The following is a 23,948-nucleotide window of genomic DNA, read 5'->3' on the forward strand; positions in this document are numbered from 1 at the left end:
TCTCTCTCTCTCTCCTCTCTCTCCTCTCTCTCCTCTCTCTCTCTCTCTCTCTCTCCCTCTCCCTCCTCTGTCTGTCTGTCTGTCTGTCTGTGTGTAGCAGTTGATTGCACCTACCTGACCCACACTAGTGGCGGGCAGTCTAGCTATGCCCCCACCATGGGCCAGGTACTGTACCTGGTGAACAAGGCAAGGCCCTACCAGGTCTAGGCAGCTCAGAGCCCTGCTCAGATGAAGCCACCGAAACACTTCCCTCTAGGGCCTTGTGGGGATCAAGGTCTATGCCTGGGCAGGAGTCTGACAATGGCTTTCTGGCCCATTCCTCTGCATAGGTAAGATGGATGCCTCTGAAATGCCAGCTGTCTTCTTGTCTTCAAATGTCTATTTCTGTCCCCAGTTCTCCTGATGGAGATCCTCCCCCTGCCTCATTTCTGTGGCTTCCACTGTTGCTTAAAATCACTGCCTGATCTTGCAGGTTCAGTTTTATGGAGCTGCTGGCTAGTGGTTCTTGATACTGGGTACCAAGTGCTAGATGCTAGGTTCCAGATGCTGGATGTGAGTACTAAGTGCTAGGTACCAAGTACTAGGTACCAGGGGCTAGGTATAGTCACTCATGAGTTGGGTGGGAAAGACAAGAAAAAATATACAAAGCCCCCATGAGGGCCAGGCCAGGGATGGGCTAGCATCATTAGACTAAACATATAGTATACGTTTAGTCTTTTTAGTTTTTGGTGCAGTGCTGCTAAAATTCTTGCAATTTCCTGAATGATAGGGGTAAATGGAACATTTTTTATTCTCATACTTAGTCTTTGACCCCAGTTCCCGACACAAAACCCTTATCTCCCCTGGGATTTCCAGGTGAAATACCTTGATTCTTATGAGGTGACTCATCATGGGTTTCTGTGTGGGGGTTGGCTTCAGAAACACGACGTGCTGATTGGAAGGCTTGCAACCCCTCTGCCTTGTCCTTCATTCTCTGGAGAGACGAGAGGACTCAAAATCAAGTTAGTGATCGATCACAGTTATACGATGAAGTCTCCACAAAGGTTCTCCACGCATGGGGCCTGGACACCTCCTGTGAGAGGGAACACATCCAGGAGCAGCAGGCTGGGCCGCTCCAGTGAGATAGAGCCCCTGTGCTCCAATCTCCCAGGCTCTGGCCTCTATTCCTCTCTATCCAGCTGCTCATCTGTATTCTTCACCATGTCTTATATTATATAACACACTAGCAAACGTGTTTTTCTGAGTTTCTGGAAGCTATCATAGAAAAGTCTCCAATTTGAGGACAGCAGTAAAAACTCCTGATTGTTAGCAAAGTTGTACAGGAGGATGGGCAACTTGAGGGATCTACTTCCTACAGCTGGCACCTGGCGTGAGGGCATAGTGCTGTGGAATGGAGCCCTTAACCTGCAGACCTTCCCTAACTCTGGATGGCATCATAACTGACTTGCAAGATATATAATGAGGGCTGCAGACGGCAGGAGGACTAGTTGGCATAAAAGAAGCCACTAGGGGCTTCATGGAGAACCTTATAGTTGAGGCAGTGTTTCAAGAAGGTGACTGGGGTCTCTCTACTTTCTTATCAGTGAAGAGCAGATGGGACAGACAGCCCTAGAATAAGCTATTGTGTGAGGCCTTCAGTGTACATGTGATTCAGGCCATTCCTGTCTGTTTCATCCTTCTCTGTCATTTCCCGGCCACTTATTTCTCACTGCCCTGTGTTGAGCCAGCTAGAGCATTGTCCACCTAAGGTCTATGCCAGACTGAAAGCTTTCTTTCACCAGTAATTGCTCCTGCTTCATGTGTTAATGGCAAGAAGAGAGAGACTCTGGCCCGGCTTTCCAGATATCAGGGTTCACAAGAGTCACCCAACCATCTTGTGGCATAGGCCTGCCCATCATTTTCGGTGTATGTGTGTGTGGGGGGGGTGGAAGTTTGGAGGCTTTTGGGAACTGAGCATGGTTAGCAGCAGGAAGCTGGAGAGGTACTCAATGTGGGCGTTAAAAATCCAGATGTGCAAATATTTGTGGCCTAGGTACAATGTTGCTTGTAATCTTCAGTGTGAATTTGGAGCACTCTACGCAGAGCTGTATCCTGGCGCTCAGTGTCTTGAGCTCCACTCCACACAGGAGGCCTCTGAACTATGTGTCTGGATGATTCGTACAATAACAGCACACTAGTATCTGGGAATTCTTCCTGGGATCTCTCTGCTGGTCATTAGTAAGAGGACAGTAAAGACTGGGACACAGTACCCCTCAGAAGCCTCTTCTGTGATGACATGCAGAGTTGACAAATTGGCTTTCGTGGAGAAGTGCAAAATGGCGGCTCAAGTTCAGATCCAGCCTCAAACAAGTTTTCTTTGGTTCTGTGCTCAAATTATTTTGAAATCAGGAGCCAACAGTTAAAAATCAGGAAATCTCTTGCCAACATCCAGACTTCTCCTTTTCCTTAAAAAAACTGAACAATGTCCCATTCCATGTGACAACAGTGATGCTCTGCTTGTGAGCTCTGAGACGCACAGCCCTCATGCCCAGGTCTCTTCTAGTCAAGGATAAAATTCCAGGAGCTGCTTAAAGCATGTTTAAAAGATGTTCAACTTCACTCCTAAAACCAAGTGTAGAGACTGGACTAGGGGGTGTGACTTGTTGGGTAAGACAGTGCTTATTCTGTAAGAATGAGGACCCAAGTTCCCATATCCAGCACCACATAAAGAGCCAGACATTGCTGCATCTGCCTATGCCCCAGCACTGGGGGGAAAGAAGCAGGCGGATCCTGAGAATTCGATGGGCAGCCAGCTTAGTGGAAATGGCCAACTTCCAGTTTGGTGAGAAACTGGGTCTCAAGGAAATAAGGCATAGTTTGAGAGAGGAAGACTTCTGACATCCTGCTCTGGCCTCCACGTGCTTATATACGTATATGCATCTGCACACTCATACACACTCATACACACACACACACACACACACACACACACACACACAATTGAGTCTCTGCCAAATCACCTTTTCCTACCCTTCTTCCTAGCAATACTAAAATGCTTGGCAATACACCACTTTGACAAGGGCACACACACACACACACACACACACACACACACACACAAACATATATATGAAGACCAATTTTGGCTCATAGTTTCAGAGGGTTTTGGTGCTTTGTGGCTAGCCAGACACAACAGAGCTGCTTAATTCACGGACATAGCGATATGTGATTGTCTGTTCATATCACGACAGTGTGACCTTTGAAGGCCCCAGAGACCTGCTTCTGCTAACCGTACCTCACTTCCTAAAGTTCCACAGCCTCCCCAAACAGAGCCAGCAGCTGGGGAACAAGGTTTCAAGACACACATCTGTGGGGATGTTTCAGATTCAACCCATAACATAAACTATTAAGAAAATAACTTGGGTTGGAGAGATGGCCCAGTGGTTAAGAGCACTGACTGCTCTTCCAGAGGTCCTGAGTTCAATTCCCAGCAACCACATGGTGGGTCACAACCATCTGTAATGAGATCTGATGCCCTCTTCTGGTGTGTCTGAAGACAGATACAGTGTACTTATATACATAAAAGAAATAAATCGTTTTAAAAAGAGAGAAAAGTCTGGGCAGTGGTGGCACACGCCTTTAATCCCAGCACTTGGGAGGCAGAGGCAGGTGGATTTCTGAGTTCGAGGCCAGCCTGGTCTACAGAGTGAGTTCCAGAAACCCTGTTTAGAAAAAACCAAAAAAAAAAAAAAAAAAAAAAAAGGGAGAGAGAGAAGAAAAGAAGTTCATAAAACTTCATTATAAATCAAAGTTTCCAAATATCACCTGCCCTCCTTGACCAAAAAACATTGGTAAATGGAGCTTATCCCAGAGACTCAGACACACACAGGAAATGCAGTACTTTCTTAAGGGGGAGGGGTTGTTATTTGTTTTTGTTTTTTGAGACAGTGTTACTATGTAGCCCTGGCTAGCCTGGGACATACTAGGTGTAACAGGCTGGCCTTGAACTCACAGAGAGATCTACTTGTCTGTCTCCAGAGAGCTAGAATTAATATAATCCTAATGCACACATTCAAGGCCATTGGGGTATTGTTTTTAATAGCTAGAGATTGAACCAACATGCCTTTCAGTAGGGGACCTCAATCGGGAAACTGGCTAGGACACGAGGCTATAAGACAGTCATATAATTATATGTTTTGTGATGAAGAGTTTTTGTTTTTTTTTTTTTTAATGAAGGATGATGGCCTTCAAAATATATCAACTGCATTGGGTATGATGGTGCATGCCTTTAATTCCAGCACTTGGAAGACAGAGGCAGGTAGATCTGAGTTCAATGTAATAAGTTCCAGGCTGGCAGGGACTTCATAGTCAGACCCTGTCTCAAGGGGAAAGAAAAAGTTAACTATAGAGAGGAGGTAACAGAACAGTATACCTACCTGGTGCTGTGTGTGAGGGGAGGAGCTGTAAGGAGAGGCTCCAGGCCTCAGGAAGGACCCCTCACAGGTTGGGACCTAGGACTGGAGGCAGGACTTCTCAGCGCCTACATATTTACCTCCTTTGAACTTGGAGCTATGTGATGTATTACTTGTTCAAAGAACAAAGCCCTAAAGATTCTCAGAGACCTAGATTCTGTGGTTCTCACTCCAGGCTCCTAACGTTTTATAACTTGGTGACCTAACTTTTATAGAGCCAGAAGGCTCATCTTGCATGAGGCCAAGGATTTGGGCCCCTCACTGGATCTTCCTGACCTGTGCTCCGCAGGAGCCCGGTGACACAGGTGACAGCAATGGACAGCTCCCTTCCTTGCATGGTACTTCTGTAGGAGCTCTTGGTAACCGGGGGAGACAGCTCTCGGGTCCCTCACGGCATCACGCTGTTCTCTGTCTTCCAGGGGAGCCTTCTCTGTGGTGCGCAGGTGTGTGAAGGTGCTGGCTGGTCAGGAGTATGCTGCCAAGATTATTAACACCAAGAAACTCTCAGCCAGAGGTAGGTCCCCGCGCCGCCTGCCCACTGCCAGCTTTCCTACTCTGCCATAGGTCTTGCCCTAGACTTGAACCCCAAGCTTGACCCCTGGGAGACAGTATTGGCAGGCTAAGACACTCTTCCTTCTGAGGGTGTGATGAGAATAGACCCTTCCACTTTCCTTCCTTGGGCACTCCAGACTCAATGTTACAGCATCTCCCAGATAGCTCAAGCCCTCAGTAGTACTCTCTCTTCCCTCTGCCATGCCCTTCAAGGCTTGCCTTGCAGCCTCTCTTTTGCTGTCTCTCTGCCCAAGTGTTTAGCCTGCTTCTTTTTATGGGGGCAGCCATTTTTCTCTTCCCAGGTCTCCACTTGGTCATATCCTCAAAGCCGTTTTGTTTCTTTATTCTCTCTTCAGTCTCCATTTTTCTCTTCCTGCTGTTTTTTTTTTTTTTTTTTTCCTTTCCATGTGGCCCACATCATTCTGTTCACCATTGTGGCCATGTGTTTTAATCCCCGGTTCATGGTTTCTGTGAGCCCCAACAGAGCAGACAGGACTCATCCAGCGCTCTGTGCTTAGCACCCAGGACAGCGCCCTCACCAGGCGAGTCGCTTGTTGCCTGTGAACTGTCTGTGGCTCTGCTCCTATCACTCCCGGTTTTGAATAGGTGCTCTGAGGTATGGCCTGGTTTTGAAAAAGTCTAAGTCTAGCTTGCAGAGGCTTTAGGAACATTGGCTCCTAAATCTTATAATTGATCCCGGCCAGTAGTGGCAGCCTCTCTGGGCGATGGTCCCCATTCAGACTTAAAATAGTTAAACTGGTCTCTTAATAAGATGCTCAGGGGCACTGGAGTTTGGTCAGTCTGCCCAAAAGACTCCTGGTCATCCCTACCTGTTTAGGGCAGTAGTGGGTGACCAAGTCGTCAGTATATTGGCAAGCTGACATTCACCCCAGATAGACGTCTTGAAGACTGGCTGGTGTGAGAATTCTGTTCAGTAAGGTAGTTGCAGAATCATGGGAAAGAGATACAGTGTTTCACTGTTTTGAAGACCGCAAGTGTGTTTGGATGAGGGACCAACAGGTGCTGAGCTGACGAAGGGCCTGTGAATGCTGGATAGGGTGTTCATACTGTTCTCTGTGGGCCTCCCAGCAAGACCTAAACTGGCCTGTGATTACCGCCTTTTGTGTCCCACTCTGTTGTCTGGCCCACAGCGCTCCGTCTGTTTATTTTTCTGCATCCTGCACTGAGGAGAGGTTCTGAGAGTCCCCAGCTGGCATAACTAGTATAAAAAGGCCAAACCTGTGGATGGACTAGAGTCAGAGCCAGAGGCAAGGAGCTAGGTAGGCAGGAAGTCCTACTAGAGTGCTGCCCCCTGTTGGCAAGACTGGCTGGAGCAGCCTTCTGTTGTGTGCCTGGTTCTATCTCAATTCTTGAGATGCTAAACATAAGGTCAGAGCAATGGTTCTCAACCTTCCTGATGCTGGGACCCTTTAATACAGATCCTCCTGTTGTGCTGACCCCCTAGTCGTAAAATTATATTTGTGTTACTTTGTAATGTTATGAGTTGTAATGCAAATATCTGATAGGTAGAATATCTGATATGCAACCCCTGTGAGAAGGGGCTGCAACCCACATGTTAAGAACCCCCGGGCTAGAATAGTGACAGGAAGATAAGAAGGGAGCGTCATGCTGGATGCTGGAGTTGTTGGACCGACTTATCATAGTCTCAGGGCACATATCCTGAGAGACAGAGGCCATCATTCCTGTTGGGAAGATGATTAATCACCCCTGAACAAAATCTGGCTGTGTCAGACAGCCACTACCCAAGACCTTCTGGAAGGAAAGTAACCCTGCCTAGGAGATTAGGAGCAGGGGACTGGAATCAAGGAACTTTCTGGATGCCTGCTGTCTCCTGCCAGTCCTCTTTCCCAGCAGGGAGGGGAACAGAGATTCCTTGAGCAGTCTTCTCATGTCACTCGCCTCCACAGGGGGCTTTTACAGCTGTCACATTTGGCAATATTCTCTAAACTTCTCCTGCTGCCTCTCTGGGATGACATCCTGCAGCTCTCTGCAGGAGCAGACCTACCCAGGGCTTCTATCCACCCCTTTCAGCAAGCTGTGGCCTCCTCTAGCAAGTAGTTCCCGACTCGGGGAGATATTTTTATATGCATTTTAAAATTAGTTCTTAAGAACAAAAGAACCCTCCTAGTGTCATTCAAAGAAACCATAAGCAAATAAAATGAAACGTAAAAGTTTTTGCAACTTCACATCCCTGTTAGGCCCCACTTCCAGTCTTAAAATGTAACCTTCTGAGCTCCACCCTGGAGTTGAATCGTCTCCTGAGGTTCTAGGACAGCCAACCTCCTAGCATAATAGATGGCAGCCATGTGCTCTGAGTTGGACCCCACCAGCTGCTCTGTGAACCTACTAGGGACTCTGGGCACACAAATGTGGTTGCTGCAGTGGTCAGGCAGCGAACTTCTCAGGCTCCAGGCTCATGAGCCATCTCTGAGGTTCGCTGAGACCCCTATAGGAGTGCCCTCAGGAGGCTTTGAGTCTCATAAGTCTGACTTCCCCACGCTCTCCCGACATGTAGGATATCTGATATATGACCTCCGTGTAAAGGTCACTTGACCCACAAAGGGGCTGTGACTCACATGTTAAAAAACCCTGGTCTTTGGATTATTTCTCTTATATCCCAGGATGTCCCGGGAGGGGACTTTCTTGCCACCAGTGCCCTCCCTCATTCATCATTCCTCTGTGTCCCCCTGCTCGCAGGCTACAGCCTGTGTACACCTGCTTGCAGGAGCTCATCCTCTCTGAGACAGTCTGTGTGCTTGGAAGGCTCTGTCTCTGCCTGTCCCTGCTGGGATTATCTGGCTCCTGGAACTAAACTATTCTCCAATTTAGCCTCAATACCCCAAGGATGACCCAACCAGAGCGGGATGAAGGCCCCCAAATTGTCAGCATGGGTCTTAGGGGCCATGTTCTCTAGCTCCAGGCAGGGTGTGGAGGCTCTGAAGTTGCCTGGATGTCTCATCACTGTGGGCTGTGACTGAGTCACGCACAAATTGATTACCAGTGCTGCAATTATTAGCAGGAACTGACAAGAATCTCTGCCACTTGTTCGTGCTAGGAGCTTGGATAAGCCTCTCATCAGCTCCCTAGAATGTGGCAGTAACCAATGGACAAGGCTGTGTTCCCAGCAGCCTGTTTTATTGGAAATGAGACCAAGCAGCTCATGAAACATACCTATAAACCGGATATGGCAAAGAAGTGAGGAGTGTTACCAAGAAAATCAGATGGGTATGGTAAACACACATAATATAATTCTAGCACTGGGGAGGTAGAGGCAGGGTGATGTCTGTGAGTTCAAGGCCAGCTTGGTCTATACAGTGAGTTCTAGAGCAGCCAGGGCTGCAGCATTGAGAGACGCTGCCTAAAAAGATCTGGTAATAGAGATGTGATCTTCAGGGGGACATTCTTAGAAAAGGCAGCTGGGAAACTCTCTGAGGAAGTGACATTGAGCTTGGATCTGTCTGAGGAGCAAGAAAGCAGCATAAGGAGGTCCCCAAGGAGGGGTACTCCCAAGGAGGGGACACAGCAAGCCAAAGACTCCAAGATAAGAAGCTTGGAACAGTCAAGGTCAGAAAGAATGAGTGTGAATGGTCTTCATGGCTAAGATGCTAGCTAAAGCCTTGGCTTGTTTATCGTAAACACATTAGGAAAGCTGTTAGTCAGATATCCAAGAATGGCAGGCCCTTATTTATACCTTAAAAAAAAAAAAAAGACCTTGGCCACCAGAGACAAATAGCTAGGATGGAGAGTTAGTCAGTCAAGGAGTGAGGTCCTCAGAGCTCTAAGTTCTGAAAAGGGTTCAGCTGTTTTGACTGATGACCTTGAAGAAGGGATCAGGCCTTCATCACCCGGCCTCACTTTCTTTTTCCTTCACACACCAGAGCAAGAACTGTCTCGAGCAACCCAGCTAGGACGCCACAGCACCCGAGCTCCTCAGTGCGTTAGAAAATGCAACCTTCACAAACAGGGCTTCGAAATCCTGCACAGTGTTCCGTTCACAGGCAGCATTTGGGTGTGGCTAACGGGGAAAGTCACGACACAGGCAGGGTAGCTGTGCCGAACCTGCCCTGCGGCTGGTGTCATATTCGGGCCATTCTAGCAGAGAGGTCCGGTAACCAGGCAGAGTTTAAGGTTTAGTGACCAATGTTCTGTCCCACCTGCATATAGTTTGTCTATCAATGGGACTGTGTTCCTGGGTCATCTCATATGCAGGAAACAGCACAGTTCTGGGTTTAGACTTGCATCCCATCCCTCTGAGTGTGTTGCCTGGGCCAGAAGGTCTCATTCTCTCTCACAGGCAGAACTTTGACTCTGAAGCTCTCCGGTTCCCTGGGTGAAGGCGAAGTGCATGTGGATCAGGGACCTTCCTCTGTCTAGGAACCAGCATCCTGTGCCTGAGGATGGTGAAGGAGGCAGAGAGGGTGTGGGGAGAAGGGTATCTGGAGCTAATCTGGCCTTGCACCCCACCCCCAACCCCTGAAGCCTGCAGCAGGTTTTTCAGCTGGGGAGCTAAGCCTATTGAATCAGAATTGGACTTAATTGCTTTGCTGATGACAAAGCCACATTTCAGCATTGATCTTGGCTTCTGTAGTCTGCAGAGGGCAGCCAGCAATTGCTCTAGTGGAGGAAGCAGGAGAAATAAGGGCTTTCTCTATCATCACCACCCTCCATAGTAGCTACCTGCTCCAAAGAGCCATCCTGTGGAGAGACCGCGCAAGGCCACTGTAGCCCCCAAGGCTGCCACTGGTTTAGGTCACGTGACCCTATCTGTGCCATGCTGACAGTGGTGTCACAGGCCACCATGGCAGACACTGACTGGGCTTGTGGTTATGATTATTCCTGGCATCCTGAGGCAGAGGCCACTGGCGGCAGAGCTTACACAAATTCTTGCAGGTGAGTAGGAGACAGAGGGTCTCAGACAGAGGTCCTGGTAGGCATACAGGCTCTGGGCCAGCCCCAAGGGAGGTGAGGAGGGACACACCAAGTTTACCATGTAAGGTCTTTGCAGTTGTTGGTCCTTGATTCCAGTGTCCTGTGAAAATGGAGGGGCTGCTGGGGTACAGCTCCTTCAAAGAAAGCAGTCACTACCTTAGGAAATTTGTCAAGTCCATCCGTCCGTCCATCCATCCATCCATCCATCCACCCAGTGATTTCTTAGGTAACTAACATGTCCCAGGCATTCAAACAGCTATGGGTGGTACAACAGAGTCCCTACCCAAAGATGTAGGTTCCGGGAGACACAAAAATGTTGCCTGGCCCTCTAAGACCCAAAGGAGGGTCCCTACAGGCTTGAAGTCAGGGCACGCTTCTAGAAAGCAAAGGCACTGAGGGGTGTGGTGGGATCGCCGAATGGCAGGCGATAGATAGGGTGTGCCTGCCAAATGAACTGGCAGCTCCCAGGTGGGAACCGGGAAGGGCAAAGCTCTGCAGTTCATCTGCCTGGATCAAGGGGCTGAGGGGCTGGCCTGGAGAAATTACGGGGAGTCGTACCAGGACTCCAGACCTTGGGATGGTTAAGTCATACAAGAAGGGATTGGAGGAGAATCTCCTTGGAGAGCCCTGAATACTGAGGCCTGGCGAGGGAGACTCATTTGGGTCCTCACTCCCCACTTGCCCTTTCCGAGAACTCAGAAACCTTAGTATGTAGGCCACCTTTTGTAGTACCCAGGGCCACCCTGGGAGGTGAGCACAATAGAGGCAGAGTGAAGGTCACATCTTCTCTGGGATTTACAGGGGAATCTGTATTTCAGATCACCAGAAGCTGGAGCGCGAGGCCCGCATCTGCCGCTTGTTGAAGCACCCCAATATCGGTGAGCCCCGGGGAATGTGAGGGGGGTCCTAGCACAGTATGGGGCCGTGGGGGAGCAGCCACTCTCTTCTCTGGGGATGGAGGTTGCAGAGGGAGCTGGGAAAGGGGGTGTCTTGCTTAGGACCAGCTTGCTTTGGGGGAAGGTGAAGAAAGGACCCTTCTTCCCACCCACGCTGCCAGCGCCTCCTTCGGAAAAGCTGTTTCGGGAATGCTCTCGAAGCCGAAAAAGAAAGATGAAAATAGGCCATGGGAAAGCTCGGCCTGGACCGACAAGGCCCACGTCCTGACCCACCACAAGCAGTGTCAGCCCGGGTCTGTGGCCCTGTCCAGCTTCGGAGTCCTGCTCCTGCCTGCCTCGTATCCCCCTCCCCCACCCCCAGGAGCTTGGCTGATGCCCCAGAGTTAGACTGAGGAGATCTTCCAGAGATGCTTGGCTCAGGGTGGTAGGACCACAGGGAAGGGCCTGAAATACACTTTATTGTCTCGCTGTTCCTTCCTGTGCATCTGGCCTGCAGATCCAGGCTGTGAGACCTTAGTAGGACCGCTGCTCTCTCCTAGTTACTTTGTTCACCAGTGCCTGTCCTTGTCTAGCCACCTGGGCATCTTGTGTCTCATGATGGCCTCTGCTTCCATGGGCCTGAGATGAGCTGAGGTGTCGTGGCTCTCACAGAGGGGAAGTTAAGGCTGCTGGTTGCCAGAGCAAGCTCCAACAGCTGTGCCTTCTCCAGCAGAGGGGAGACAGGCTCCCTGCAGCAGAGTTGGGCTGGAAGGGTTAACTTTCCCCAGGGAGAAAGCTCCATCTGCTATTTATACCAGAGGTCCCTCCCTCCTCCCCTCTCCTCCCCTCCCCTCCCCTGCGCAGCAGCCAGAGCAGAGAAGAGGTCACAGGCCACAGCTAGAGGAGGACCCTAGCTGGACCCTGTTCTGCTCACCTGGGACCTCATACCTTACTGCTGATGGAAGGTTTCAGTGAACTCTGACAGAAACCCCATGTTCTCAAAAAAGGCTGTCAGGAGGAGTAGAGTGGTATGCATGTGTATGTTGTGTATGTGTGTGTGTGTGTGTGTATGTGTGTATGTATATGTGTGTGTGTATGTGTAGCGTCTATGTGTGTATATTTCTGTATGTGTCTCTCTATGTGTGACCTGTTATATGTTCATGATGTATCTGTATGTGTCTCTGTACATGTATGTCTCTGTCTCTGTGTGTGGTTATCTGTATACATGGTGTCTGTATGTGGTATCTGTGTGTGTGCTGTGCATACACATATATGTATCTAGATGGGTTTACACATTGCAACGGATCTGTCTTAGCTCAGAGTTCCTGTCTATGCCTCTCTACCTCCCCATTCCTGGCTGTAATGGGAATACATAGGCCAGGTGGTAACAACCAGCAGCTTAAATGCCGCCACTGCTACAATGTGACTGACCCTAGACACATTGCCTTACCATTCTGAAACTCAGATTTTTTGGGGGGCAAGTTATTCCTGTCTCGCTGGGTGTGGTAATTCAATAGAGAACAGGGCAATGCCGGAGTGAATGAACTTGACTCTGCTCAGCCACCCCACACCCGAGTCTGCCCATTCCTGCAGCAGGCTCTCCACTCAAGACAAATTTTGCCTGTGACCCCCACACGGCTCACTGCTCTGCGCCATCCACCCAGGGGGACACCCTGACAGGATGAGATGCAAAAGCCCAGAGATGACAGCTATCAGCCTTCCTACGGTCTCCATGGAGATGATGATGTCAAACTCACTGGAAGCTCTACCACATGTTCAAGTCTCTTCCAGGCTCCGAGGCTGTCGGGAGAAGTGAGGATGGGAATGGGCTTGAGTAAACCTGGCTCCTCATGGAGAGCAGAGCTGAGCAGGCAGCCGAAAGGCTCTCAGAGGAGCCATGAGCTTCTGCTGGAGGGCTGGAAAGACCCTTACCTTGCCCAACAGCTCACCCCAAGCTGATGAAATCTTGTCAGAGAAGCCTAACGTGGTATAGACGGGGTACAGAAGCCCAGAGGGCTTCACACCTGGAGAAACGTCACATGATCTCAGTCCGCTTGGCAAGTCCAGGCAAGGGAGATGAGCTGCTCTCTGCCTGTGTCCACTGCCCTGTCTCGGGGGTAGAGGAGGGGGTCTCAGCACAGGCTGGTCCAGCTGTGCCTGTAGACCTTTTGCCTCTTGGTTCCTGCTTGGGTACTGCTTGTGATAGACAGACTCTAGAAGTCCCATGCCTGTGCCAGATTGCGCTGGGACTACTCAAAACCTGAGAGTTTAATGAATAGTTTGAGAAGGGGAAGAGAGCTTGAGGATGTTCAGGTCTCATGCTTTACCTCCCGATAGGCCATTCAGCTATGAACTCCTCAATGGAAGCACAAATCAATTCAGTGGGGTTAATATCCTCATGATCCAATCACACACACACACACACACACACACACACACACACACACACCAGCACTGCTCGCTGGGGATCAAGCCTTTAACACATGAGCCTTCTTGGGAGACACTTCACACCCAAAGCAATAACAGCTTTTATCATCGTTTAAGAATGCCTCCGTGAGCGCAGGGATCAAGAGCATTTACTGCTCTTGCAGAGGACCTGATTTAGATTCTCAACACCCACATCAGGTGTCTGTCTCACCACCGCCTGAAACTCTGGTTCCAGGGAACCTGATGTCTCTGGCCTCTGCTGGGCACCTATACGCACGTGTGCATGCATACAGGGACACATATATAAAAACAAAAACCACAACTTTAAAAAAGATAGTGCCTTCACACTTCATTTTAACATTTCAGGCATGTCCTTGTGATGCCAGCACTTGGGAGCCAGGAGGATTGTGAATTTGAGGCTGGCCTGAGCCAAGGAGACCCATTCTAAAAACACACAGAAACAGCAATGATGACAAAGGTCTTGGGGATGCAGCTCAGTGGTAGAACACATTGTTTTCTCTTCTTTCTTTCTTTCTTTCTTTCTTTCTTTCTTTCTTTCTTTCTTTCTTTCTTTCTTTGCTTTATTTAATCTCCTGTACTGTAAAAAGGGGGAAAACCAAACCCCAAAAATGTAACATTCATTTAAGTCTGTGTGAACCACCCCTCACTCTACCCATTTTCCACCTCTGCTGGTTATCTCCTGCCTCCTAGGGCATCCATTCAGGAATTGCCTCTCACCCCACCAAGCTTATAGGCAAAGTCTGAGAGCCAGGAGGCACTCAAGGGCACTGGCTCACACCCCAGTGATGCTAGGGTTTCCAATAAGAAGGAAGCCTGCCCACCCCACCCCCACTTTACAGGTTCCCTGTTGCCCGATTCTCCACATCTCCCCAGAAAGACTCGCATCATGCCCGAGCTCAGACGTCTCCTTCGGAAACACACCAAAGCTTTACACTTTGCTTTTTCACTAAACGACATAATTTGGAGAAGATTCCAAACCAGTGGGGGATAACTGCCAAATCATCCCAACAGCTGTGTGACTTGCATTGTGCAGAAGAATCCCCATTGTCCTGGCCAGCTCTCCCCTACACTGTATCTATGACACAGAGAAGGATGAGCACTCTAGCCTGTGAGAACCGACCCTTGGCTGACAGGACCTAGCTTCCAAGAACCATTCCTGGGCCACAGGCCTTTCTTTTAAAAGCTGAGCAATTTAGGGAGCTCTGGGCTCCTGGGAGCCTTGCCTCTGTTCCTGGGAAATGAGGTGTGAAGAGATGACAAATTTGCAGCCATCAGAGTTCAGGAACCAACTGCTGTCTTCTCTCACTCCAGCCCCAGGAAACAGCTATTGTCTCTCAGTCTGGAAGCAGAGCGGAGATGTCAATCCAGGGCCTGCACTGAGTGGTTAAGGCTGTGCACTTCATGGGACTCTTGAAACAAGGTTGCAAAGTCTAAATAAGGAGAAAAGAGGGTCAGAAAGGCACAGCGACTTGCCCACCCACAGTCACAGCTGCTCTTGCTGCAGAGACTGGAATCACAGTCTGTTGTTTTCTCTCTGTCTGTCTCTCTGTCTCTGTCTCTGTCTCTCTCTCTCTCTCTCTCTCTTTCTCTCTGTCTCTTTTTACTGCTCTGGCTTGCCCAGTAACAGAACTGAGGCTTGGAAGAGGGAGAGAACCAAGCTGACACACAGAGATCTTCAGATTTTATACTTCGTTTCCTTCAGTAATGCTGGAGGTCTTGGTGTAGTGAATCCCTTGCTTTTGTTTGCCTTCAAAGTTTGTGCTCCTGGACTGAGGGTTGAGATGGTAGCTCCAGGAGTTTGACAGGAATAGTGGGGGTGGAGAGCAGTGAATTCCCGCGTAACCAGCTGCTTCTAACCCTGCCCACAGTCCGACTCCATGACAGCATCTCCGAGGAGGGGCACCACTACCTTATCTTCGATCTGTGAGTCTTTCTGTGAACATCCTGATATGCCATGGGAGACCTGGGTACCTGGGCAGGGATGACCTTTATGGACTCTCTGTTCTGAGGGGTTCTGAGTGCTCTTAGGCAGTGCAGTGGGCCACTCCCCAGGCTGCATAAGCTAGTCTTTCTGTTTAAAACACCAGGCACATCCAGCCAGTACCAATCAGTTTATTTTTTGCTTCTCTATTTGTGGCCAGTGATGCTGCTGCCTTGCCATTCATGGTGGGGGTATCCAGTTTCATTTTGAAATCTGGCTTGTCAAAGCAGGAAGGAAATGACAGGCTTCAGTTGTCCCTGGGTGGGCAGTAAGAATCAGTGAGATGCTTGTCTGGTCTGTAAAACACAGTGATGTTCAGAAGAGGGGACAGGGGCACATGGGAAATCTCCATAGCTTCCCCTCAATTAAAAAAAAAAAATAAGAAAAATATTTAAACATAAATAGAAAAGTGTAAAAATAAGCTAAGCGAGAAACCAAACAGCCCACAAGCTTCCAGGAGCCTTATGGACTCACTGATTGATTCTGAGTTACTGTCCCCACCAGTCTGGGCCCTGTGAGGGGGCAAAGAGGGGTAAGGGAAAGCTAGCTGTGTCAGAAGACAGGAACAGGGTATCCACAGGGGTCTTTGTGATCCAGTTATTCCTTTGGGGGGGGGGGAGGGAAATGAGGTTCTAAGGTCCCCGGCTCTGCCCTTCTCAGATAATTTCCAGAAAGTTCCTTCAGGCCAGGTGGCACCTGGAGTCTCAGTGGGAGGGTGACGATGCCCTGCCTGTCTCCCCAGGGTCACTGGTGGGGAGCTGTTTGAAGACATTGTGGCCCGGGAGTATTACAGTGAAGCTGATGCCAGGTGAGTACTGGCTGCAACCTGACAGAGGTGCCCTTGCCCACCTGACAGAGGTGCCCTTGCCCGCATTCAGCTTCCCAGGTGGCCTGACCCCTCCCCCTTTCTCTCCAGCCACTGTATCCAGCAGATCTTGGAGGCTGTGCTACACTGTCACCAGATGGGGGTGGTGCATCGTGACCTGAAGGTGAGTAACCCTGGGAGGAGCAGTTTTCCCAGGTCCCCTGCCTCTGCCCTCTCTTCCAGCCCCTCCCCCACATAAAATGGGCACCACCCAGATTCCTTCCCTCTGGGGCCCTGGGAGGGGCCTCTGTTACTCAGCCTCTGCCCTCTGCTTCTGCATTCCCAGAATTTCTTTCAAGTCTCCACCTTGAGGTGGGTGGCTGTGTTTTCTAGCTCTCAGGGAGGTAGGGCTACCAGGGGGTCTAGCCCCATGCTGTTTGTACCAGGAAGGTGAGGTGATTTAGACTGAGGCCGCCTGTGGGTTGGAAAGGAAGCATAACTCCTAGCTCAGGTGGCCACCTTCCAGCTACTTGGCTTTTTTTTTTTTTCCTAAGATTTACTTACTTTTTGTGTATGAGTGTTTTGCCAGAATGCTTGTGTGTGTGTGTGTGTGTGTGTGTGCCTATGTGCACCATGCACATGCCTGGTGCCTGTGGAGGCCAGAAAAGGGCATCAGACCCCTCTTGACCTGGGGTTACAGACACTTTGCACACCTTTTGTGTGGGCACTAGGATTCAAACCCTGGTCCTCTGGAAGAGCAGCTAGGGTTCTTAACCACTGGGACACTTTCAACCCCTCGGTGGGACTATCTTGCAAGAGACTCAGCTTCCCTACAGAAGGGATTGTCATGGCAACCTCTGCCTCAGATTGATGAAGCTATCAAATGAAACCACAAATTTCCTGGGATAGAGACACCCTGATACTCTTACTCCTGGGTCTCTGTCAGGCAGAGGAGAAGGAAAACAGGGCTGGGGGCTCTGGGCCACCTTTTGCTCATCTGAAGGAAAGGGCTACATGGCAGTAAGCACGGACCTGTGGGTGTCCTGTGCTAGCCTCCCGGCCTTGGCATGGTGACTCACAGAACCCCCATCTCACAGAACAGGAAGCGGACTGACAAAATATGACAGGTTTGCCAAGGATATACATTTCAGTGGAGTCTGAGCAAGGACAAGGATCGCTGGTTGGCTTTCACCCCTGAGCCTGTGTGTGACCCCACTGTCTAGGTCCAGAAAGCTACTTAAATCCAGTCAGCTTCAGCAGCAGCCCCTCTAGGGCAAGCATGCCAGGCATCCAGGGACCTTGGCCACCAGCAACTGCACTGGCATCGTATGGGGTAGCCCTGGCAGGACTTTCCCTGACCCCTTTGCTTATAACCATTATGGACACTGCTTACAACTCCCAGTTTGGAATGCAAAAGGGTTTAGGGGAGCTCCAGAGCCTCTGAGAAATGTTCCTCCAGCTTCCCGGGGCTGCAAGCCCCCATTCCCCCCAGGATTGACTCCAGGCCTCCTGAGCCTGGAGAGTTTCCAGGGCGAGCACCCAGCCAGTTCCCACCCTTCGGGGGACAGTGTCCCGAAAGGGCTCCCTACCTCTTTCTTACTACCTTAGGCCCTCCTTGAGGTCTCACCTGTGCCCTAGGTGAGTTCTCGGTACCTCGGCGACAAGAAAGTGGGCCCAGGAACAAGGTCTCACAGTCCGAGGGCAGGGTGGCTTATGCAAGGGTCCGCTCTCGTTGTGCTAACAGACCACGCTCAGGAAGAGGAGGCATGAGAACTGAGAAGTGGCCCAAATTTAGGCCACTCTGGAATCTCTAATTAGTGGTACATTCATCAAATCAGGGCAGGGCACTACTGAGACCCAGGACTTGTTGGGAACACAGCCCCTGAGGACAAAGGAGGCCTCACCAAGCTAGGTGAAAGGGGCCATATTCCTTTGGCCCAAGGCTAGTTTTGGACTGTGAAAGGTATGGTAGGGGCCCCGAAAGTCCTGCTGGAGAAAGGGAGCCAGAGTAGACAGCGGCTGTTTCTCTAGAGTGCTTCAGCCCAGCCCCCAGCAGGAAGTTTGAGCACTGGGGCCTGGTGCTCACGAAGCTGTTTACACACCTAGGCACCACACTTCGCAACAGGCATCTGTCCCTTTTCTCCCAGAGGAAACCAACCACCAGAGATGGGAAATCATTTGGCCAGGTTCCATCACCACAGTGGCAGCCCTGGAATTAAAAACTGAGGCTGTTGTTAAGTGGTGGAATCCGTACCCTTAGCTCCCCCTTGTCCAGGCTCAAGGTGATAGAAAGCTCAGCAAGTGGAAGAATGTGGGGGGCCCAAGACAGACAGTGGGCTTGATGCTCCAGAAGACACACATGCACACACACACACACACACACACACACCACATACACACACATACACACACACACACACATACACACACACACACACATACACACACATACACACACACATACACACACACATACACATACACACACACACATGCACACACACACATACACACACACATACACACACACACATACACATACACACGCACACACACACGCACCCACGCACGCACTGTGTCAACCATGGTCCCACATCCAAGTCCCATCAGTCAAGAGATGCACACCTTTCAGCACAGTGTCTAGGGGTGTGAAGAGCAGGGCTTTGGGTCCTGCTTTATGAGCCTGAGGCCCCAGGGCTCAAACTTCCTGTCTCTTTAGAGGCAGCTGCTGTCTACTCTGGCTTTCAACCCTTCCCCAGCAGGACTCCCAGAGATGTTAACTGACCATTCACAGTCCAGAGTTAACCAAGCCCCCCCCCCATGTCAATCATGGCCCCACATCCAAGCCCTGGCATCTTTAAGATGGAATCAGCCTTTGCCTTCATCCTGGCTCTTCTCATTTTACAGCTGTGACTAGTCATGTATACATACACATACACAGAAGCCCCACTTTCTCCGTCTTGTACACACGACAAACACATGGTTAGCAACAGGTGCTAGGGTGGACTGGAGAGCCTACGGGGTGTGTGTGTGTGTGTGTGTGTGTGTGTGTGAGAGAGAGAGAGAGAGAGAGAGAGAGAGAGAGAGAGGAGAGAGAGAGAGAGAGAGAGAGCTCTTTGGAGGGCTTGACATGAGACCAAAAACAGGACAGAGATACTTGGGAGGTGAGCAAGCCGTAGAGGGAACACAAGGGATACAAAGGCACGACTGTTTCCAGAGGTGGAAGAAGGTCACTGTAGGAAGCAAGGTACCTGCCTTGAGGTCACTGGGGGTGACTGGTGGGAGGCTGATGGTGGGCTGCAGCACTGTGCTGATACTAAAAGATGCTGCAGCCCGCTAGGCTGTACCATCCTACTCTGTTTCAGCTCCCCTCGGCCACAACTCTCAACCCCGGGAGAGGCTGCGGGGAGAAAGAATCCGTCTGTTGCAAATGATGTGGGTCTTGCCACAGTCCCCCATCTTGGGCACAGGCACTCAGGACCCTGGGTCTGGAGGTGTGGGAGGGGGTGAGACCCTGGACCATTCAGTCATTCTTCATGTGTGCCCTGGCAGAGGGGGGTGAGGTTCTGAACCTACTGACTATCACTTGGTCTCTCTCTCTCTCTCTCTCTCTCTCTCTCTCTCTCTCTCTCTCTCTCTCTCTCTCTCCTTTCCTGGTCCCGGGAAGCCTGAGAATCTGTTGCTGGCTTCGAAGCTCAAGGGTGCTGCTGTGAAACTGGCAGACTTTGGCCTGGCCATAGAGGTGGAGGGGGAGCAGCAGGCATGGTTTGGTGAGTGGGGCGTGGGGTGTCAGGGAGGGGAGGGGCAGACTTTGGGTGACATATGTGCCCCTGGGAACCCTCTGCCTAAGAGGAGATGACTGTTTGGCCATGTAGGACCCAGGGAACACAGACTACACCCAGCCTGCCTCTGGGCCATTCGGCAGTCCTGACCTTTCTCCCTCAGGACTAGGTATGGGAACGGGGTCATTATTAACCATTTTCTTGTTTGTGAGAACATGCACTTATACATTGGTGGGAACTCAATAGACTTCCCTTTACCCCTGGATACTGGGTATCACAGAGGAGGGACAGGCTAAACACCTTGGGAAAGGTCAGGAGAAATTGACAAGTGGAGAGCCCTGGTGCTTGAGTGCAGATATCCCAGCATGCCTTGGGATTGGTAATAATGGGCATGTTTTTTTTTCCTCTGGGTACTTCTTAGTGGACAATAGTAGCCAGTGGTTGAGACCCAGAACTCTTAAACTGGGTGTGGTGGCACCTGCCTCTAATCCCAGCACTTGGAAGGTAGAAGCAGAATAACTGGGGAGTTTAAGGCTAGCCCGGACTACAAACATGACACCTACCTTAAAGCAAAACAAAAATAAACAAGAAGCAGAGTTCTGGGTTCAGATCCTGACTCCGCTACTTACAAGGTGTGCGGTTTTAACCACGTCTCATTTTCCTCGCCTCTCAGAAGAGGATGGTAGCATGTTCCCCAGGGAATCCAAGAGGGTAACTAATAGCAGGCATGTGATCCATGTGCCCAGTCCAATGCTTAGCACACATCTGCAGCAACTAGTAACTGCTCCTGGGATGACTAGTTAAGGTATCTAGTTAAGATAATCTTGGTGTTCATTTTTCCAACAATCCTCTCAATATTGAGAAATATTAAAGGTAAGACCATCTAATTCTTTGTTTGGCAGATCAGGAAACTAAGACCTGGAAAGCACACACACACACACACACACACACACACACACACACACACACACACACACACACACAAGTGCTAACCAGAGTTAGGACCAAGGCTCTGACATCTCATGAGCAGCCTTGAGCAGGGTATGGGGTGTGGGCAGTAGACCAGCTCTTCAAGGCCACCAGCAGTGATAGGTAATGGGTACGGTGAAAGCTGGAACCCAGGAGCTCTGTGATTGGTTACTGTGGTCTACCTGAGGCTCTGGATGGAGTGAGGAGTAGAGTGTAGGCGTGCTGTATACCTGTCTGCTGCTCCCAGTCTGGTACGTAGGCCTCACCAGCTTACCATGGCCCCTGGGTTGGCACAGTACAACCCCAGCTTTTGGGGCAGGGCTGTGTTCTCCAGCTCCAGGGCTATCCTCGTCCCCTCTCCTGCAGGGTCTTGCTCCAGGCTACTCACGTGCCAACCTCTGTGTGTGTGTCTGCCTGTCTGTGTGTCTGGGGAGCAGGGTTCGCAGGGACACCTGGATACCTCTCCCCAGAAGTGCTGAGGAAGGACCCGTACGGGAAGCCCGTGGACCTGTGGGCCTGTGGTAAGTCCATCGGGAACGCCTGCTCATCTCTCAGCCGTCCAGACCTTTAGCTCTCTCTCCTCTTCCCACTACTCCCTTGCTTCATCTCTCCTCTCCCGCTCCTCTCCCTAGGCGTCATCCTGTATATCTTGCTGGTTGGGTATCCCCCGTTCTGGGACGAGGACCAGCACCGCCTGTACCAGCAGATCAAAGCTGGTGCCTATGATGTGAGTGTTGCTCCCCTCTCCGGCTGATGCTCCCCTTCTGGTGAGAGCCAGTGGCCTAAGAGGCCAGAGATCTGAGGACACACCACCACTCCCAACCACTGCAGAGGATGGAGTCCAGGGATGCTCCAAGACCGACCGTCAGAGCCAGGCTATGATCACATGGTGCCTAATGATTAGGGTCTGAAAGTCATAAAGTTTGTCCCATGGGGCACTAGAAGGTAGAGACAAGGGACAGGCCCCAAGCATTTTATTTGTCTACTTACTTATTCATAATTAGTTAATATTCCAAAGATGTCTCATGAAACCAGGCTGATCTGAGAGTCACTGTATAGCCAAGGCCTCCTGATTGTCCTGCCCTCACCTCCCAAGTGTGAGGTGACCACTGTGTCCCACCACACCTGACTCTGAGATGTGCTTTTTTTTTTTTTCTTCTCTTCCATATATTAAACCACTGAGCCCTTTTGTGTCATTCTTCTGAATGTCTGACATGTAATTTTCACTGAAGCAGCTATCACCTCATCCTATGACATAGATACTGGTCTTACCCTTCAGTATACACGTAGGGAGGTTGAGGACAGAGGCATAGCGTGTGAGACTCGAGTATAGCCATCTGGCTCTGGTACCCATGTTTCTAAGTGCTTCGTGGATATCTGAGTGTTTGGGCATGAGAGCCCCTGCCTGCTCCCCTGCCAGTCAGGGGCTGGAGGATCGCAGGGGTGGCCTGGGGCAGGCTAGGCAAACCTGGCCCCTCTGCCCTTTCCAGTTCCCATCACCAGAATGGGATACCGTCACCCCGGAAGCCAAGGATCTGATCAATAAGATGCTGACCATCAACCCGTCCAAACGCATCACGGCTGCTGAAGCTCTCAAGCACCCATGGATCTCGGTGAGCCTTTATCAGCCACACCCACCCAAGAGGCCTAGCCCCTCCAGGTCTTGTTCCATGTGGGGTTGAGGGGGCCCTCGCTGAGAATCTCTGGCTCACTGTGGGTCTCAAGGACAATATAGAAATGAGGGTTATTCTGGGTTGGCATTTGTTGGGAGTGTCACCGACATTGACTTGCCAATGTTCCAATCCTAACCTTGCTACACCACGTAGCAGAATGAAGGGTCATCCTTCTTAAGGTATTGTCGAGCTTCTGCTCAAATGATATTGGGTTGGTCCGTTGCTCCTCAGGCGTTTCCCCTCACACAAATTCTTCTCTTTGCAGCACCGCTCCACCGTGGCCTCCTGCATGCACAGACAGGAGACCGTGGACTGCCTGAAGAAGTTCAATGCCAGGAGAAAACTGAAGGTAACCTGTCCTTATTCCTGGCAACGCTGGGCTCTTTTCTTCATTGGTTTCATGTATGTTTACTGGATGTTCTTGCATGCTGGCCACCAAGGGGTTTGGGGGAGTGAGTAGCCTATCTGACCCCATCCTACCCTGTCCACACTCTGGCTGAGAGGGCAGAGAAGCAGGACTCTACAGAGGCATGGTGAGTACCGTGCCTGATGGTGGATAACATACCAGGGTAATGGCCTTCCCTGGCCTGGAGAATTCTGGGAAGAATCTCAAGTGGCCTCCCTGGAGACAGTGGCGTTCGAGTTGACTCTTGATAAGCAGGTGTAGAGTGACAATGGGAGATGTCCCAGACAGAAGGATGGCCGGTACAGGTGTCTGCGAGTGTGAGCGCTACTTTCTAGGGGACCACAAATGACTTAAGAGAGCTTTGGCAGGAGGAAGGGGGCAACATGTGACCAGACTTGAAGCTGCTGTTGAGAGAAAGACCCCGGTTGCCCGGCATGGAGGAAGAGTGGATGAGTGCACCAGAGATAGGTTGGAGGGCCTCAGAAGGTCACTGTGGTTTTGAGGTGGGTCCTAAGCAGGTTCTCCATTCAGAAAGGCTCTATAATGATAGATGGCTGATAATGCGCCTGATGAGGACAATGAGGGCCGAGGTGGAGGCCCCGGCTCACGCAGAACCCCCTTACCCACTGCTTCCAGATCTAGAAGGGAAGCTTAGAATGTTGTGTAGGCCAAAGCGGTGGTGTCTGGCTCAATGTCAGGGGATGTGCATCTCATTCTCACCCCAGTGGGAAGTGTCCCAGAGGAAGTTTTGAACTGTGGGGATCGGCGATTCTCAATGTGAGGGAATGTCGGATTTGGAGACGGTCCGAGTCAGGTCTTAATGAGACAACACAAGGACCAGTTGGGCCATGGTTTCCAGTCCTTCACCAACAGAGAGGGCTTCTCTAAGTTAATATCCTCCTGGCCTGGTCCAGGGGACATGGAGGAAGGACTAGAGCCAGCTCCTCCAAGCCTAGCAGCCCAAGTGTTGTCTGCTTTCTCAACCCAAGCAGAAACTTCTGTCTCAAGAAGTTAAGAGTCTCTATCGGAGTGTTCTTGGGTCCATCAGTGTTAGTC

General features: G+C 50.5%; 1 protein-coding gene across 2 annotated transcripts in view; it reads left to right on the top strand.

Moving 5' to 3' along the window:
* Camk2a (calcium/calmodulin dependent protein kinase II alpha) overlaps nt 1-23,948 on the top strand; it is a 60,022-nt gene that overhangs the window by 11,310 nt on the left and 24,764 nt on the right. For both annotated transcript variants that reach the window (XM_029546734.1, XM_021214141.2), the window contains exons 2-11: nt 4,871-4,965; nt 10,772-10,831; nt 15,145-15,199; nt 16,000-16,065; nt 16,174-16,246; nt 19,730-19,832; nt 21,251-21,334; nt 21,446-21,540; nt 22,304-22,426; nt 22,752-22,835. In XM_029546734.1, coding sequence (XP_029402594.1) covers nt 4,871-4,965; nt 10,772-10,831; nt 15,145-15,199; nt 16,000-16,065; nt 16,174-16,246; nt 19,730-19,832; nt 21,251-21,334; nt 21,446-21,540; nt 22,304-22,426; nt 22,752-22,835 — 838 coding nt within the window. The remainder of the gene's footprint in view (nt 1-4,870; nt 4,966-10,771; nt 10,832-15,144; nt 15,200-15,999; nt 16,066-16,173; nt 16,247-19,729; nt 19,833-21,250; nt 21,335-21,445; nt 21,541-22,303; nt 22,427-22,751; nt 22,836-23,948) is intronic.

The sequence above is a fragment of the Mus pahari genome, chromosome 15, assembly GCF_900095145.1.
Source record: "Mus pahari chromosome 15, PAHARI_EIJ_v1.1, whole genome shotgun sequence".
Taxonomy (NCBI): domain Eukaryota; kingdom Metazoa; phylum Chordata; class Mammalia; order Rodentia; family Muridae; genus Mus; species Mus pahari.